This window comes from Rhinopithecus bieti, unplaced genomic scaffold (genome assembly GCF_001698545.2).
Source record: "Rhinopithecus bieti isolate Rb0 unplaced genomic scaffold, ASM169854v2 scaffold_8783, whole genome shotgun sequence".
Classification (NCBI taxonomy): Eukaryota; Metazoa; Chordata; class Mammalia; order Primates; family Cercopithecidae; genus Rhinopithecus; species Rhinopithecus bieti.
The window spans coordinates 2809443-2827689 of NW_016806197.1; the positions used below are offsets into that span (position 1 = coordinate 2809443).

General features: G+C 38.8%; 1 protein-coding gene and 1 pseudogene across 2 annotated transcripts in view; one reads left to right on the forward strand and one right to left on the reverse strand.

Moving 5' to 3' along the window:
- TMEM209 (transmembrane protein 209) overlaps positions 1–17283 on the reverse strand; it is a gene marked incomplete at its 5' end in the record, with an annotated part of 46482 nt that extends 29199 nt beyond the window's left edge. The window contains 6 exons of the mRNA XM_017875099.1: positions 3073–3274; positions 13231–13472; positions 13915–14046; positions 15490–15548; positions 15674–15809; positions 17055–17283. Coding sequence (XP_017730588.1) covers positions 3073–3274; positions 13231–13472; positions 13915–14046; positions 15490–15548; positions 15674–15809; positions 17055–17283 — 1000 coding nt within the window. The remainder of the gene's footprint in view (positions 1–3072; positions 3275–13230; positions 13473–13914; positions 14047–15489; positions 15549–15673; positions 15810–17054) is intronic.
- Positions 9192–9695, forward strand: LOC108531564 (60S ribosomal protein L26-like; annotated as a pseudogene). Its single transcript, XR_001886206.1, has one exon. The product of XR_001886206.1 is annotated as a 60S ribosomal protein L26-like (transcript).
- Positions 17284–18247: the final 964 nt, after the last annotated feature.

Sequence of the window (18247 nt, forward strand, 5' to 3'; positions counted from 1 at the left end):
ACAACAGTGTGCCCAGATATTAATTTCTAAGTATCGTTCTCCATTAAAAGGAATCAGGGCTCTTAGAGAAACAGACTGACTCTGGAGCTAGCCAGGGACAACACAAAATGAGCCTGACGTTTTATGGTACTAGAAAGGTGGTAGGGGTGGGGGGATTAGCCCAAAGAATGATGGTATCATGTCAAAAGAACAGAGAAGTCAGCTTACAGAGGATCCCACTAGCCCAATCTAAGACAATCTAATCATCAACATAAGTGATATGATTAGGGAGAAGAAACCTTTATCTTACAGAATACCAACAAATAAATGTAAGAGGTGGCTACACAATAATGTAAATGTACTTACCACCACTTAATTAAACACTTAAAATGGCTAATATTGGGCCAGGCACGGTGGCTCATGGCTGTAATTCCCAGCACTTTGGAGGCTGAGGCAGGCAGATCACCTGAGGTCAGGAGATGGAGACCATCCTGGCCAACATGGTGAAACCTCGTCTCTACTAAAAATAGAAAAATTAGCCAGGCATGGTGGCAGACGCCTGTAATCCCAGCTACTTGGGAAGCTGAGGCAGGAGAATCGCTTGAACCTGGGAGGCAGAGGTTGCAGTGAGCTGAGATCTACCACTGCACTCCAGCCTGGGCGACAGAGCAAGACTGCATCTCAAAAAAAAAAAAAAAAAAAAAGGTTAATTTTATAAATTTTATGTATTGTATTAGTTAAAAAAAAAAAAAAGAAAATGTTAAAGGAATAAATAAACATAGAAGAAATGATGAAATTAGAAAGCCCTATGACAACCAACATATTTTTGAAATAATTTTGAAAAATAATTTTGAAAATAATCTTAAAAGGATGTTAGAACTAGTAAGTCTAAGTTTGATGGGGTCAGGCACAGTGGCTCACGCCTGTAATCTCAGCATTTTTGGAGGCCAAAGTGGGTGGGTTGTGTGAGCTCAGGAGTTTGAGACCAGCCTGGGCAACATGGCAAAACCCTGTCTCTACCAAAAACACAAAAATTCGCATGGCATGGTAGCATGCATCTGTAGTCCCAGCTACTCAGGAGTTTGAGGTGGGAGAGGCACCTCAGCCCTGAATTCAAGGCTGCAGTGAGCCAAGATTGTACCACTGCAATACAGTGAGACCTATTCTCAAAAAAAAAAAAAAGTTTGATGGGGACCAAATATTTATGTAGTTTTAGATAAGTAGCTTCCCACAAAATACTTATTTATCATTTATTAATTTGCACAAAATACTTAATTTTCGAAAACCTATGGGCACAGAAGGGCTAAAAGAATAGAGATAGAGATAGATATACCAGACAGATACTAACCAAAAAGAAATTAATATAGATGTGTCAATGTCAGACAAAATAGACTTTAAGGCAAAAAGCCTAAGAGATAAAGATAAAAGGCATAATTCACCAGAATGATATTCACAATTCGGAATTTACATGCATGTAACATAATGTCGTATGTATATTTAGCAAATCTGACAGAACTGTGAGAAAACATTTAATGGAAGACAATCAATGGGAGCTTTTGGCATACTTTTTTTTTTTTTTTTTTTTTTTTTGAGGCGGAGTCTCGCTCTGTCGCCCAGGTTGGAGTGCAGTGGCGCGATCTCGGCTCACTGCAAGCTCCGCCTCCCGGGTTCACGCCATTCTCCTGCCTCAGCCTCCTTAGGAGCTGGGACTACAGGCGCCCGCCACCGCGCCCGGCTAATTTTTTGTATTTTAGTAGAGACGGGGTTTCACCATGGTCTCGATCTCCTGACCTTGTGATCCGCCCGCCTCAGCCTCCCAAAGTGCTGGGATTACAGGCGTGAGCCACCGCGCCCGGTCAGCTTTTGGCATACTTTCTTAACAACGAATAGATCAGGCAGATAAAAATTAGTAAGATAAAGAATTTAAGAATACTATCAAGAAGTGTGACAGTGAACAAATATAGAGGCCCAAATTTAGAGACTCTGCATTCTGTTCAACATACCAAAGCCATTTACAGAAACGTGATCACATAGTAGACCTAAAAGCAAGTCTCAAACGAACAAACAAAATTGATAGGTACAGATCAGATTCTCTAACCACAGTAAAATTAACTTAGGAGGCAAAAAAGGTAACCAAGACTTTTCAGGCTTGAAAATTAAAAGCAACATCAATAACACTTCCAAACAATAATAATATTACTTCTAAATAGCTCCTACTGGGTCAAAGAATAAAAGTGAAGTCAGAAAATATCTAGGTATTACAAACGTGTCAAGGATACATAGGTTCTTTGTATTATACTCTGTATTAAAGTTTCAGTAGACTCAAAATATTTCAAATTTTTTTTTAAAAGCATGTATCAAAATAAGAAGATAATATTGACTGGTTTCTGTAATATCTGTGGCACTTTCAGGCAAAATGAAATTAAAAATCACTGGTGAGACTTCAAGCGACACAAAGAGCCATGGTCCAATAACCGGCTTCCTTAGTAGCGCCTAATATGCTTTCCATGAAAGTTCCTGACAGGGAAAAATCATTACTCAGTTCAATAACCTAATTTGGTTTCAAATAATTGACTCTGTAATAATCAAATCCACCCCAAACAGATTAAGATCTGCTAACACTCTTTCCCAAGGTAAACTATAGGCTTTACAGAAATACTAAAACGCAAGTTTTAAAATGTTCTGAAAAACAGCAGTGCTTCTCAAGTGAACACATGCTCTCTCTCTCGGCCTGCTCTGCCACACCAACCTTCCAAAGGACTACCTGAAAAGAGACAGCTATAATTTGAGTAAGTTTACTATGCACTGCTTCAAAACATTATGTTGTAGCCTCAACTTTAAATAGAAATTGTAACTTACATTATACAAAAAAGCTTTCAATCTTACTGTAGGTTCAAGATTTCTTAGTTTAGCTATATTTCACTTCTTAAATTGTGAACTTAATTCTAACTGCATAAAATTATGTTACATATAAAGTAAAAAAAGTGCTAACAAAGTCTGTTAGTATGGATATTAAAATAATGAAAATAATAGGTTAAGGATTAAGTGACACCAAAATTATGTATAGTATATATAAAGAAAATATATAGGCACCCAGCTTAACCCTATGCTGTTTCTCCTCTTCACTTCTAAGAAAAGTATCCAAAGTCCGTAGGTCGGTCATGTAGTCTTCTTTGTCAGTAGGTGAGTTGTAGACGGTAGGTGAAGAACGGTAGCGAGATCTCAATCCACTGCTCTCTACTGGTCCAACAGTGGTAGGGTATGGAGAAGGAGGAGAGGGGCTAAAGCTCACCAACTATACAAAATAAAAGATGTTTATGTTATTTTTCTTTAATTGAAATTCATTTTGTTTTGGTTTTTGACTTAAGTAAAACATCTGGTAGAATGGCAAAAATCCACAACACTGACAACATCAAATGCTGATGAGGTTGTGGAACAACTGAATCTCTCATTCTTTGCTGGTGGGAATGCAAAATGATACAGCCACTTTGAAACCCAGTTTGGCAGTTTCTTACAAAAGTAAATATTCTCTTACCATACAATCTAGTAATTGTGCTCCTTAGTATTACCCAAGGAGTTGAAAACTTACATCCACACATAAACCTGTACATTTATGGCAGCTTTATAATAGCCAAAACTTGGAAGCAACCAAGATGCCCTTCAGTAGGTGAATGAGTAAATAAACTGGCAAAATTAGGTAATGGAGTATTACTCAGCACTAAAAAGAAGTCAGCTATCGCTGGGCATGGTGGCTCACACCCGTAATCCCAGCACTTTGGGAGGCTGAGGCGGGAGGATCATCTGAGGTCGGGAGTTTAGACCAGCCTGACCAGCATGGAGAAACCCTGTCTCTACTGAAAATACAAAATCATCCGGGTGTGGTGGCTCACACCTGTAATCCTAGTTACTCGGGAGGCTGAAGCAAGAGAATCGCTTGAACCTGGGAGGTGGAAGTTGTAGCGAGCTGAGATCGCACTATTGCACTCCAGCCTGGACAACAAAAGCAAAACTCCGTCTCAAAAAAAAAAAAAAAAAAAAAAAAAAAAAGAAGTGAGCTATCCAGCTACGAAAAGACATACAGGAATCTTAAAATGCATATTGTTAAGTGAAAGAAGCCAATCCGAAAAGCTACACAGGTATGAGTCTAAGTACATGACACGCTAGAAAAGGCAAAACTATGGCAGCAATAAAAAAATAAAAAAAAAAAAACAGTGGTTAACAGGAATTTGGAGGAAAAGAAGAATGAATAAGTGGTACAGATTTTTTATTCTGTATAATACTATAATTGTGAACACATCATTACACATTTGTCCAAATCCATAGAACGTACAACACCAAGAGTGAACCCTAATGTAACCTATGCACTTAGGGTGATAACGACGTATCAATGCAGGTTCATCAGCTGTAAGAAAGATACCACTGTGAGGGAGTATACTAATCATCGGGGAGGCTATGCGTGTTAGGACAGGGGATGTACACGAGATCTCTTGACTTTGCTGTGAACCCAAAACTGCTCTAAAAAATAAAGTCCATCAAAAAAAAAAAAAAAAAAGTAACTCATGGAGCCTAGGGGTTAGAGGCTACAGTGAGCCATCACCGTGCCGCTGCATTCCAGCCTGGGTGATAGAGTAAGACCCTGTCTCTTAAAAAAAGAAGTAACACATGCATATTTTTAAAAACAGAAAGTGTAAATAAAATAACATCTGTAACTCTGCCACCCAGAGATAATATAATCCTTTTTCATATTTTATGTATTTTAAAATCTCTAAAATATACACAGCTTTGTCAATGTTATATGAAGATAGCTGTACATAAATCTTTGAATTTCTGATGGCTTCCTTTAACAGATTCCTAAAACTGAAATTATTTGGTGAAAGCATATTAACAGTTACTTGATATACAAGAATTTTAAAAACTGGACATTTAATTTGCATTTCCCTATATTTATGATGTTAAACACTTAAAAAATACAATTACTGGTCACTTGGATTACTTATTTAAATGTTTACTCAAGTACATTTACAATTTTTTTCTATTGGGGTCTTATGATCACTTTATATTAGCTTGCAATAAGTTAAAGATTAATCAGTCTTATAATTGTTTAATGCTGTTTGAAAATAAAAATGTTAATCCTCTTCCACCCAGATTTCTTTTATTTTTAAAATTAACATATTACATCCTTATATACACTATATCTGGGCTATTATTGCATTAATTGGACTATTTTTGCCCAGAGGCCATAATATTTCACTTATTAAGTTTTAATGTCTATGGGGAAGTATCCTGTTACTCAAAATTTTCTTGGCTCATTTGTTTTTCTATATTAACTTTAAAATCAATGAGTAACTTGCATAAATCTATTTTTAAAAAATGGTAGACTGGGACTAATTAGAATTGCATACACCTTATACATTAGCATGTAGGGAGAAAATCTTTATAACAATATCTTTTTATCCAAGAACATTTTCTCTCTCTTCATCTAGCATCTCCTATATTTCTTGGCAATATTTTGGCCCCACTTCTAAAGCTCAATTTTCGGATCTTATGTTTTTTAATCAATTATGAAAGGAATTTGGAAACCCCTATAGATCTAATTAAATAATGCTGGTATATATATAACCGTAAGCTATTGATTTTCGATATTTACCGTGTATCCAGCCACTTAACCAAAGTTTTAATATTAAAATGGGTGTTTTAGGAAACAGCTTTTCAAACTTTAGGTTTTAAATGAACTCCTGAATATAATGTATTAATAGATTTCTTGCATTGCTAGGATAAACTGTACCTGGTTATCAAATTATTCCTTAAAAGTTATTTTGAAAAGAAGAAAAAGAAGTGTAATTTCTGTGAATTCAAACCATTATTTAGTTTACAACTTTCACATTGTCCTATTTATTTTTAAGTTTTTTTGGTTTGTTTTTTACAGATCCCAGGGGGAACTATTTTGTGCTTTAAGTTTTATTACATTCTATAAAGTAAAATAGGTAGTGGTGTTCTCATCTTTTCTGTATCTGGTAATAATTCATATTGAATACCAAGTATTCAATATGAATACCAATATCAATATTCATATTGAATACCAAGATATACGTGATATACCAAGTATATCTGGCAATCATTATATATGTCAGACAATGTGCTAATTATGCTTAATACATACACTGTCTTACTTTATCTTTTCAATAACAGGTACACATGATTACTATATTTGCCTTATGAGTTTACATAACTTGCTGAAGATCATATCAGGATTTCAATCCTGTTTTCTAACTCAAGTTGATGTTAACATGTTGTTTTACTGGATCAGAATTAGCTGTTCATACCCCAGCAAAATATTAATAACTTTTAGAAGATGGGTAAAAGATACACAGGAGTTCACTATATTAAAACTGGTCTCTTCACTTTTGTGAGTTTGAGATTTTCCATAATAAAAAGTCTATAAAGTAACTGTTCCTTCAAAGTTTAAAAGAACTCAATAATAAAACTTAAGGGCCCTACAGTCTTCTGGGGATGTATGTGATGTATCGTTTTTAAATTTTCTCTCTCATTTTGGTTTTCTACTTCTTAGCCAATTTTTGGCTTTTTTTTTTTCCCCAAGAAAAGTAATGTATTTCATTAACTTTTCTAAGTTATTAGTTTGGCTCAACAGACACTGATGTAGCATCTATATTCCATATACTGGGCTAAGGAAATAAAGATGAATAAAAACACATAATCCTGTGCTCAAGAGGGTTACAGTCCAGAGGGAAAAAAGTGAACATTATTATAGACTGAATGTCTGTGTCTTCCCCAAATTCGTATGTTGGAGCCCTAACCCCCAATGTGGCTGTTTTTGAAGTAAGAGGATCATTAGCCTAAGTGAGGTCATTGGAGTGGGGCCTTGTTCTGACAGGCTCAGTGTCCTTACATGAAGAGATACCAGAAAGGGCATGGGAGGGCAAAGTGGCTGTCCGTAAACCACAAAGAGCCCTCACCAGAAGCCAAACTGGCAGGGACCTTGATCTCAGACTTCTAGCATTCAGAACTATGAGAAAATAATTTCTGTCAGGCCACAAAGCCTGTGGCATTTTTTAATGGCAGCCCAAACAGACTAATACAAGCAACTATTTTAAAATACTATGCTTTGTTTGATATATCATTATGCAAATATTCTAAGGTGGGAATGTAAGTAGCTACAAACCATAGTATGGGGCCAAGTGTGGTGACTCATGCCTATAATCTCAGCACTTTGGGAGGCTGAGGCAGGAAGACTGCTTGAGTCGAGACGTTTGAAACCAACCCAGGCAACATAGCAAGACCCCATCTCTACCAAAACAAACAAACACCATAGAATGTTTCCTCAAAAAATTAAAAATAGATATATAAACTCTACTTCTTAATATATGCCCCAAAGAACTGAAAGCAGGGACTCAAACAGATAAGCTATACAGCCATGTACACTGCAGCATTCACTCTTCACAAAAGCCAAAAAGTAGAAGTCATCAACATATGAGTGGATAAACAAAATGTGGTGTATACATACAACAGAGTATTATTCAGCCTTAAAAAGGAAGGGAATTATAACACATGCTACAACACGGATGAACCCTGAGGACATTATGCTTGTCAATAAGTCAGTTAAAGGACATATACTGTACGATTCCACTTACATGATGTACTTAGAGTATCAAATTCAGAGAGACAGAATAGTGGTTGCCAGAGACTTACGGGGTGGAAAAAGAGAGTTAACTGTTTTTTTTTTTTTTTTTTTTTTTTTTTTTTTTTGAGACGGAGTCTCGCTCTGTCACCCAGGCTGGAGTGCAGTGGCTGGATCTCAGCTCACTGCAAGCTCTGCCTCCCGGGTTCACGCCATTCTCCTGCCTCAGCCTCCCGAGCAGCTGGGACTACAGGCGCCCGCCACCTCGCCCGGCTAGTTTTTTGTATTTTTTAGTAGAGACGGGGTTTCACCGTGTTAGCCAGGATGGTCTCGATCTTAACTGTTTTCAATGGGCACATTGTTTCAGTGGGGAGATGAAAAGTTCTAGAGACGATGAGGGTGACAGCTGCACAATTTGAATGCATTTAACGCTACTGAACTATGCGCTTAAAAATGGTATGTTTTATCATCATTAAACAAACAAAGGATGATGTTAAGAGTGTTTTCAGCAGAGAGAATAACTTAAAAGATAAGTAACAACACAGAGACATGAAACGTTATGGTAATAGCTATTCTCTGCTCTTACCATAAAATGTAAAAATATTCATTTTGGTTTAAACTTCTCTGTATCCTTTTCTAAATCTTCCATTTCAATTTCTCCTTAAGTCTATGTCTTATTTGCCCTGCTGATTGGACAGATTTGTCTATTTTATGGGATTTCCCATGTACACACAAAAAAGGTCTTAGATAATAATTCATTAACATTTGCTTTTATCATTTAAAAAATAGCTTTACTGAGATATAAATTCACACACCACACAATTCACTCATGTAAAGTGTACAACTCAATGTGTTTTAGTATATTCACAGGATTATACAGCCATCATAATCAATTTCAGAACATTCTTTTCCTTCCTCCCACTAAAAAAGAACTGATCAGATATCAATCTCCTTTTCTCCTTCCTTTCCACCCCAACTTTAGATAACCACTAATCTTCCTGTCTTTATAGATTTGCCCACTCTGAACATTTCATATAACTATAATCATATAATATGTGGTCTTTTGTGACTGGCTTCTTTCATTAGCATAGTGTTTTCAGGACTCATCCACGTTGTACCACATATCTATCATTTTTTCTGTATCCTCCTTGTTATAATTTTATAATTTTGACCTGAATTCTTAGTACATCTATTTTTATTTTTTAAAACAAAAATGGGCAGGGTGAGGTGGCTCATGCCTGTAATCCCAGCACTTTGTGAGGCCAAGGTGGGTGGATCACTCAAGGTCAAGAGTTGGAGATCAGCCTGGCCAACATGGTGAAACCCCATCTCTACTGGAAATAAAAAAATTAGCTGGGCATGCTGGCGGGTGCCTGTCATCACAGCTACTCAGGAGGCTAAGGCAGGAGAATCGCTTGAACCCAGGAGGTGGAGGCTGCAGTGAGCCGAGGTCGCACCATTGCACTCCAGCCTGGGCGGTAAGAGTGAAATTCTGTCTCAAAAAAACCTCCCCAAAAAACAAAAATAAAAACATTTAAGGTTAAGAATTTACCGCCCTTTTGCGGCCATCACCGAAGCGGGAGCGGCCAAAATGAAATTTAATCTTTGTGACTTCCGACCGAAGCAAGAATCGCAAAAGGCATTTCAATGCACCTTCCCACATTCGCAGGAAGATTATGTCTTCCCCTTTCCAAAGAGCTGAGACAGAAGTACAACGTGCGATCTATGCCCATCCGAAAGGATGATGAAGTTCAGGTTGTACGAGGACACTATAAAGGTCAGCAAATTGGCAAAGTAGTCCAGGTTTACAGGAAGAAATATGTTATCTACATTGAACGGGTGCAGCGGGAAAAGGCTAATGGCACAACTGTCCATGTAGGCATTCACCCCAGCAAGGTAGTTATCACTAGGCTAAAACTGGACAAAGACCGCAAAAAGATCCTTGAACGGAAAGCCAAGTCTCGCCAAGTAGGAAAGGAAAAGGGCAAATACAAGGAAGAAACTATTGAGAAGATGCAGGAATAAAGTAATCTTATATAAAAGCTTTGATTAAAACTTGAAACAAAGAAAAAAAAAAAAAGAATTTACCACTGCATATAGCTTTTACTATATCCATAAATTCTGATACTGAAGCATTCTTGTTTTCCTAATTTTAATTTAACCTAATAATTTGGTGAGTATTTTAAAATATTTTAGTGGTATTTTCAAACTTCTATTTTAATTTCTAGTTTTCTTTTGTTTTGGTCAGAAAATACAACATGTACAATTCCATGACCATCTCAAATAGAATGGTACAATATTCAATAGTATTCTTATGGAGGTTGTCTTATTAAATTTTATTGTTCCAATCTTTTGTGTCCTTATTTGTTGCCTACTTTATCAGACACTGATAATGCTAAAGTCTTCCAATATAATTGTGTGTATTGATTTCATTTTTCTAAAGGTTTTTGCTTTACATTTTATGATGCTGTACTATTCAATATACAGGGATTGGGATTGTAACTATTTCATCTTATGTATTATTTCTTCCATCAACTTAAAATGACCTTTTGTCTCATATAATTCTTACTCCTCTGAAGTTACACATTGTTAATACTACCACCTTATTTTTATGTTTTCCTGATATGCCTTTGTCACCTTTACTTTCTTTTTTTTTTTTTTGAGACAGAGTCTCACTCTGTCACCCAGGTTGGAGTGCAGTGGCATGATCTTGGCTCACTGCAAGCTCTGCCTCCAGGGTTCACGCCATTCTCCTGCCTCAGCCTCCCAAGTAGCTCAGACTACGGGTGACCACCACCATGCCCCGCTAATTTTTTGTATTTTGTTTAGTAGAGACGGGGTTTCACCATGTTAGCCAGGATGGTCTCGATCTCCTGACCTTGTGATCTGCCTGCCTCAGCCTCCCAAACTGCTGGGATTACAGGCGTGAGCCACCGTGCCCGGCCGTCACCTTTCTTTTGATATTTTCCTGATACATCTTTTAAGATTTAAAAAAAAGAAAGATTACTAAGGTTAAAAAAAACTAATTCATTATTTTTTCTAATTTGTAAATATAAAGATATACAAGGCAGAAGAAACGACTGGAAAAGAGTAGGTACAAAGGGAGAGTTAACGTAAGAAAAAAATTATTTCTTTAAAAATAAAAATTATACTTGATATTTTGGTGTTGTCACTTCTTTTGTACAAATAGAACATAAGCTTGATTTATCTGTTTTGAAGCAAAATGAAATAGTATTTGACATTTTTTGTTCTAACAGTCCACAATGAAACTGCTACACACAACATTAAAAACATAGCAAGTAAACAGAATCACCCAGAAGACTCTAATATGCAAAATCACATGTAATACAAAGAAGGCTCCAAGTCAATTAAAGGTAAAAATAATTTATGATATTGGGACAACTAGTTATCAATTTTAGCATAAAATAAAAATGAGTAAAATTATCATCTTATACTATACTGGGGGGGGAATCAATTCTGAAAGTGAGAAAATTTCTAAACTTAAAAACAGAGCAAACCACAAAGAGATAAACAGATAAGACTATTAAACATTTAAAGTTTCTGTATATATATATATTTTATACTCTATAATTAAATAGCAACCCAAGAAAAAATATCAGATTATACAGACCCAAAAGACAAGTGAGTAAAGAACGAGAACTTCCTGATTTAGCTATGTGGCTTTGAAAGAAATCTTTGTTAAAAGTTACAATAGACTATTGTCATGTTTCTTTTCTTTTCTTTTTTTTTTTTTGAGACAGAGCCTTGCTCTGTCGCCCAGGCTGGAGTGCAGTGGCCCCATCTCGGCTCACTGCAAGCTCCGCCTCCTGGATTCCGGCCATTCTCCTGCCTCAGCCTCCCGAGTAGCTGGGACTACAGGCGCCCGCCACCATGCCCGGCTAATTTTTTGTATTTTTTAGTAGAGACGGGGTTTCACTGTGTTAGCCAGGATGGTCTCGATCTCCTAACCTCGTGATCCGCCCGCCTCCGCCTCCCAAAGTGCTGGGATTACAGGCGTGAGCTACCACGCGCAGCCTGTCATGTTTCTTATTACCAGAGATTCTTTTTTTTTTTAAATTAACTTGATGGTCAAAAGTGAGGTAAAACAAATTCTCTTCTACATTTCTGTGACAATGTAAATTGGTACAGTTCTTTTGGATAGACACTCCCATCCCAAATTTATGAAGAATTTTATGTACAGGGCTATTTAGTACACATTAAAAAGTTTTTTAAAAATGAAAATGACTTAAATATTCAAGAGTAAATTATGGTATATCCATTAGATGAGTATTAAATAGCCATTAAACAGATTATTTTTGTGTGGCAGGACTATAATAATTTTCCTTCTATTTTACTTTTCCAATTTTCTTTTTTTTTTTTTGAGATGGAGTCTCGCTGTGTCGCCCAGGCTAGAGTGCAGTGGCTGGATCTCAGCTCACTGCAAGCTCCGCCTCCCGCGTTTACGCCATTCTCCTGCCTCAGCCTCCCGAGTAGCTGGGACTACAGGCGTCCGCCACCTCGCCCGGCTAGTTTTTTGTATTTTTTTTAAGTAGAGACGGGTTTCACCCTGTTAGCCAGGATGGTCTCGATCTCCTGACCTCGTGATTCGCCCGTCTCGGCCTCACAAAGTGCTGGGATTACAGGCTTGAACCACCACCGCACCCGGCCCCAATTTTCTATAAGGATCATTTAGTATCATCTTGTGAAAAATTATTTTTAAAAGTCGCATTTACCTATGAGTTATGAATTTTCATTACATATATACTTTTTCATAAAAATTTAACTTGTACAAAATTTTCAAAATTCTATTACCTGCCAAAATTAATTTTAATATTGGATAACCAGTAGTATGGAATTTCGTTACAAAGAAATATGTAAATGGTTAAGGGCAGACAGTGTGTCCATTTCATCTCCAGAGACTCCTCTTTTAACTAGCAGCTATAGAGATATCAGTCCAACACAGTAGCGACAGCATCTGAAATGACCACTCTTCTTTCAATGCCCCACTTATAGTAATAGTTTTATGCTTCAGGAAGGAGTCAAAATTTCAATTTGTCAATCCAGTTTCTATTAATCCTAAAAATTAGAACAAAATTTCACATTACTGTGGGAGTGGGAATGAAAATTCCTACTATTCCATGGAAAGTGTCCATACTCAAGAATCATTTGTACTCATTGGGGAAAAAAAACCCCAACCATGTGACAATCCCAGTTTTTAGCTTAGAAGACACTCCAACATGATAAAACACACTAAAACTCTAAAAGGATATACAAAGGCCTCACATGAAGAAGGAAAGAAAGAGGGAAAACATGAGTAAAAGCAACCAAAGTAAAAAATCATGGTTTCAACTTGTTTTAAAGACTTCTGAAAGATCGTAGATGGTGAACCTAAGTTTGTTATCTCTGCAAATGCTAATTTTTTCTGTTTAAGATACTGTGTTTGAGATATTGTGTTTTTTTTTTAAACTAGATATTCTTGGTTTTTAAATGGGTGTTCTGGGCAAGTCAAGTCTCAGTTTGCTCATTGATAAAATAAGTTTTGACTCATTAGGTGATTTTTAGTATACCTCCCAATTCTAAAATAATGTGACTAGACAAGAGAAGAGAGTCATTACCTTATTATAACCACTGACAGGCGAGTAGGTCACTCCAGGGCTATAAGAACCACTGCCACCTGAGGACAGACCTTGCAGCTGAGGACTGTAACCAGTCATACAGCTGGTGGTGAACTTGGGACTGGTACTGGGTGAACGAGATGGGCTATAACTCAACACACTCTGACCCTGAATTGAAGGGGAAGGTGGAGCAGGAGGGATTTGGGTTGCTGCCAGATCATGTGGAGGAGTAGTCTGTACAACTAGAAGGAAAAAAAAAAAGCAACATATGTGTATGTACATACAAATAAAATTATATGAAAATATATTTAAGCAACTAAGTCTTTTTCTTCAGGGAAAAAAGTTAACAGAGTTACTTGGTTGTTAAATCACAGAATGTATTATTACCAAAGGACACAAATTAGGTGTTTACCATTTTCAGAGTGCAAAATTAGAAACTGGTTTCAACTCAGCAAGTCAGTCATTTAATTTTAATTGCACCTGAACAATGGAACAAACTTACATGAAATAGTTGACTGTATACAAGAAGGAATGACAATCATTGGTCATAAGACAATTTATTGTATCCTGCTTAAGAGAGCTGATGTCCCCTCCAGCTCTGAGTCTATGAAATGGGAAAATTAAATTGAGAAAGATTTATTGTCAACCTTTTCCCCACCTTTGCAAGAGATGTAAAACACTCACCAGCTGTTTTCAACCCTAAAAGCGTTTGCTGTCCAGGACTAACAACCAGACTTGTTGGTGCCACAGTATATTTGAAATATCTCCAAAAATCAAATAAGGCATTAAGGCTGAAGAGAGATGCAAGAGCAAGCTCTGGAAGAGAACAATTTTTTTTTTAATAAAAGGGGGGTGAGGAGGGCATTTACTGAGAACACAAAAACCTTCTATACTTAGCAAACTAACTAAAATTACCTTCTTATTCCTCATAAAAACTATAACTTAACGAATGTCTATTATCTGTAGGGCAGCTGGGCATGGTGGCTCATGTCCATAATCTCAGCACTTTGGGAGCCTGAGGCAAGTGGATCACCTGAGGTCAGGATCAGCCTGGCCAACACAGTGAAACTTCATCTCTACTAAAAATATAAAAACTAGCCAGGTGTGGTGGCGCACACCTGTGGTCTCAGCTAGTTGGGAGGTTGAGGCAGAAGAATTGCTTGAACCTGGGAGGTGGAGGTTGCAGTGAGCTGAGATCCTGCCACTGTATTCCAGCCTGGGTGATGGAGCGAGACTCCTTCTCAATAAATAAATAAATAAATAAATAAGTGTAGGTCATTTACTAGTGAGTTTCAAAATAGCACTAATCCTAGCAACCCTGTACAGTAAATATTTTCACCTTCATTTTAAATATAAACCAACACTCATTCAGAAGCCAAGTGACTCTTACAAGAGTATAGAGTTAGTGAAGCCATGATTCTAACTGAGGTCTGCCGATCGCAAATCCCTTGCTCTCCCAACATGGCACACTATCTCCCTGTGAAAGACTTTAGATTAAAGTGTATAGACTATGAAATTTATTTTAACATCCATAAAGACTCTTTATACCCAAGGACTATGGGAGAGCAGACAAGAAGAGAGGAAAGAATGTGACAAGTGAGGAAGGCATCAATGGAGCAGAAATCTGGGCTGGTCCTGAAAGGTAAAAAGGTAGAGGCGCAGAAAGGGCATTTCAGGAGAGTAACAAAAACAAATCTCACTAACCTCTGAACCTTTTTTTTTTTTTTTTTTTTTTGAGACGGAGTCTCGCTCTGTCACCGGGGCTGGAGTGCAGTGGCGGGATCTCAGCTCACTGCAAGCTCCGCCTCCCGGGTTCACGCCATTCTCCTGTCTCAGCCTCCCCAGTAGCTGGGACTACAGGCGCCCGCCTCGTCGCCCGGCTAGTTTTTTGTATTTTTTAGTAGAGACGGGGTTTCACCGTGTTAGCCAGGATGGTCTCGATCTCCTGACCTCGTGATCCGCCCGTCTCGGCCTCCCAAAGTGCTGGGATTACAGGCTCGAGCCACCGCGCCCGGCCTGAACCTATTTTTCTTCACAGAACTCATAATTACCTGAAGTGTTGTTTATTAATTTGATTGTCTAAGAGAATGTTCCTTTCATAATACCAGGGTTTTACCTTGCTCTCTTTCTGCTGTATTTCCAGTTTTTACAACCCAGCAGGCAGTCAAATACTTGTTGAATAAGTATACTAAGCTGAATTAAATCTGAAAGCAGTTTTTCATTGGTAAATGTAAGTTACAGTGAAAATTAATTACTTACCAATATACCAGAGGGGCCAGTATGTCACATTGTAATATGAACTAATCAATTTTCCAGTCCTGAAAAAAAATTAGAAAGGCTTTCCAATGAACTTAAAAACACCAAAATCAAAACAAACACAAAACCTGTGGAACCAGTCACCAGCTTCTTAAATTTTCACTTTTTTTTGGGCTGCTTCACTTACATTTCAGTATATATCATTCCAGCCATAGATACATTTAGAAGTCCCCAGGCTAAGACCACTTTTCTAGCCTCTGTTTCTTTTCTCATCTTGATGGTTCTGTCAATAAGGGAAGCACTAGGGTGTGCCTCCCCTGCATCTATGAAAAAAACAAAAGCACAGGAATTAACCAAAAGAAACTATTGCTCTATTTAAAAACCAAATTTTGCATCCCTTACAAAGGTAACTGAAACTACATATACCTTCTCTCATCTTTAAAATGTTTGACCAAAACTTTTCCATTTTAGTATCAGTATATAAAAAGGGAACCCAAAATTATACATAACTTCATTGGCATCACAGTATAATCAACAGAGAAGTGGCTGGCTATTTGAGTCTTGCTGTCTCCCAGGCTAGAGTGCAGTGGTGCGATCTCGGCTCACTGCAACCTCCACCTCCCGGGGTTCAAGCAATTCTCCTGCCTCAGACTCCCCAGTAGCTTGGATTACAGGCGCCCGCCATCGTGCCCGGCTGATTTTTGTATTTTTAGTAGAGATGGGGGTTCAATATCTTGGCCAGGCTGGTCTCGAACTCCTGACCTTGAGATCCATCCGCCTCAGCCTCCCAAAGTGTTGGGATTGCAGGCGTGAGCCACCGCGCCCAGCCGTGGCTGGTTATTTAAGAACAATTTAATACTTCCAATACATAAAAATGTCTTTATTTTGCAATTTAAGGATTGATGATTATGTCTGGAAATACTTTGTATTTTGTTTTTGGGGTATGTTACAAGGACTAGGCAGAAGGCTAATTTCAGAAACTCAAAATATCAAGTTTTGGGAGGCTATATTCCATATTTCCTGTAAGTCATAAGGACTCTTCTACATCCTCATGCAGACGCCATTACTATCTAAACAACTCTGCATTTGGACGGCTGTACTCCAGGGCTCTCCCTTTTGTGTGTGGATAAAGGATAAGGATTTAAGTTTTAGAAGGGCACGTACTCATGATGGGGTAGTGAGGGGAGTGAGAGGGTGAGAGGGGAAAACGTGCATTGTTTTGGTCCACATTTGGGATTTATAATTCCTTTCTTCAGCTAGGCTCAACTCTTACAGACAGTGCAAAATTTGTTCCAGCGACAAGGAGTTGTATCCCATAGGGGATAGAGCAATAGCCTTCGCGCCACTCAGCCCCCGCGTCCCAATTTCCCAGTCCAGAATTTCCCTCCCCGGCTCCTCGGCACGAACTTCAGCAACCCTATTGCTTCTTTCTTCCCTTCCCCTAGAGAGGCGGGACGCCTAGTCACATCCCCCCTTGGCTAAACCCCGAACAGATCAGGAGGCGCGGAACTCCCACAACCCGCGTGGATTCCAAAACAGGAAGCAAAAACATGACCCCGAAAACGCACCATGTCCTCTGGCCGGAAAACGGACTCCCGCCACTCTCTCTGGGCATGCGCGAAGCCAAGGGCAAGGGGGAGGTGACCGGCAGGCCGCTCTAAAGTTACCGGAAGAACTGGGCAGTCTCTTCTCGCGAGAAAGGGAGGGGTCGCAGGCCCTGGCTCTAGCAGCGTTACCAGGGAAACAGGTCTTGGTTTTGTGGCTCCCACTCAGCTGCGGGAGAAAGCTAAGCGGCAAAATTCAGAGAACCCGCAGTAAAAATAATTATAACGAGCTGAATTTTGTATATATTAATATAATTTTAGCTTCCGTAGGGCATTTATGGACTCACATGTGTAAACTGATTAAGTAGGGTGGCTCACCGTAGGATAGAGTGGCGTGATAAAGTGTCACCATCAGTGACAAAGTATTTCTTTCTTTCCCCTGTGCTAAAACATCTGTGTCAAGAGTTCTGACCCCATGTAAATTCTTTTTTTTTTTTTTTTTTTGGTAGAGACGGGTTTTCGCCACGTTGGCCAGTCTGGTCTCTTATCTCCTAACCTCAAGGGATCCTCCCGCCTCAGCCTCCCAGACGCCTGCCGGCCTCCCACTGCCTTTTGGGATTACAGGCATGAGCCACCGTGCCGGCCTGAATTCTTTTTTTTTTTTTTTTTGAGACGGAGTCTCGCTCTGTCGCCCGGGCTGGAGTGCAGTGGCCGGTTCTCAGCTCACTGCAAGCTCCGCTTCCCGGGTTTATGCCATTCTCCTGCCTCAGCCTCCGAGTAGCTGGCACTGCAGGCGCCCGCCACCTCGCCCGGCTAGTTTTTTGTATTTTTTAGTAGAGATGGGGTTTCACCGTGTTAGCCAGGATGGTCTCGATCTCCTGACCTCGTGATCCGCCCGTCTCGGCCTCCCCAAGTGCTGGGATTACAGGCTTGAGCCACCACGCCCGGCCTTCTGAATTCTTAAATAATCTGTTTCATAGGGTGCAGCAGTAACAAGCACACCCAAAATTTGTTTTATTGAAGTTGCTGGTGGTTTTGAGATTAAAAATAATAACAACACGTTTTCCTATGTATTTTTTGGAAGAGCTTCTCATCCTGAGGAAAAGGTTGGGCTTTGTTTCATTTAGCACAAGTGTGCCGCTGAGCGAGGTGCAGGGATATAGAAAATAAGAGCCCCCTGGTTACTACCCAGAGGAGCTCAACCCCAGCAGAGGCCC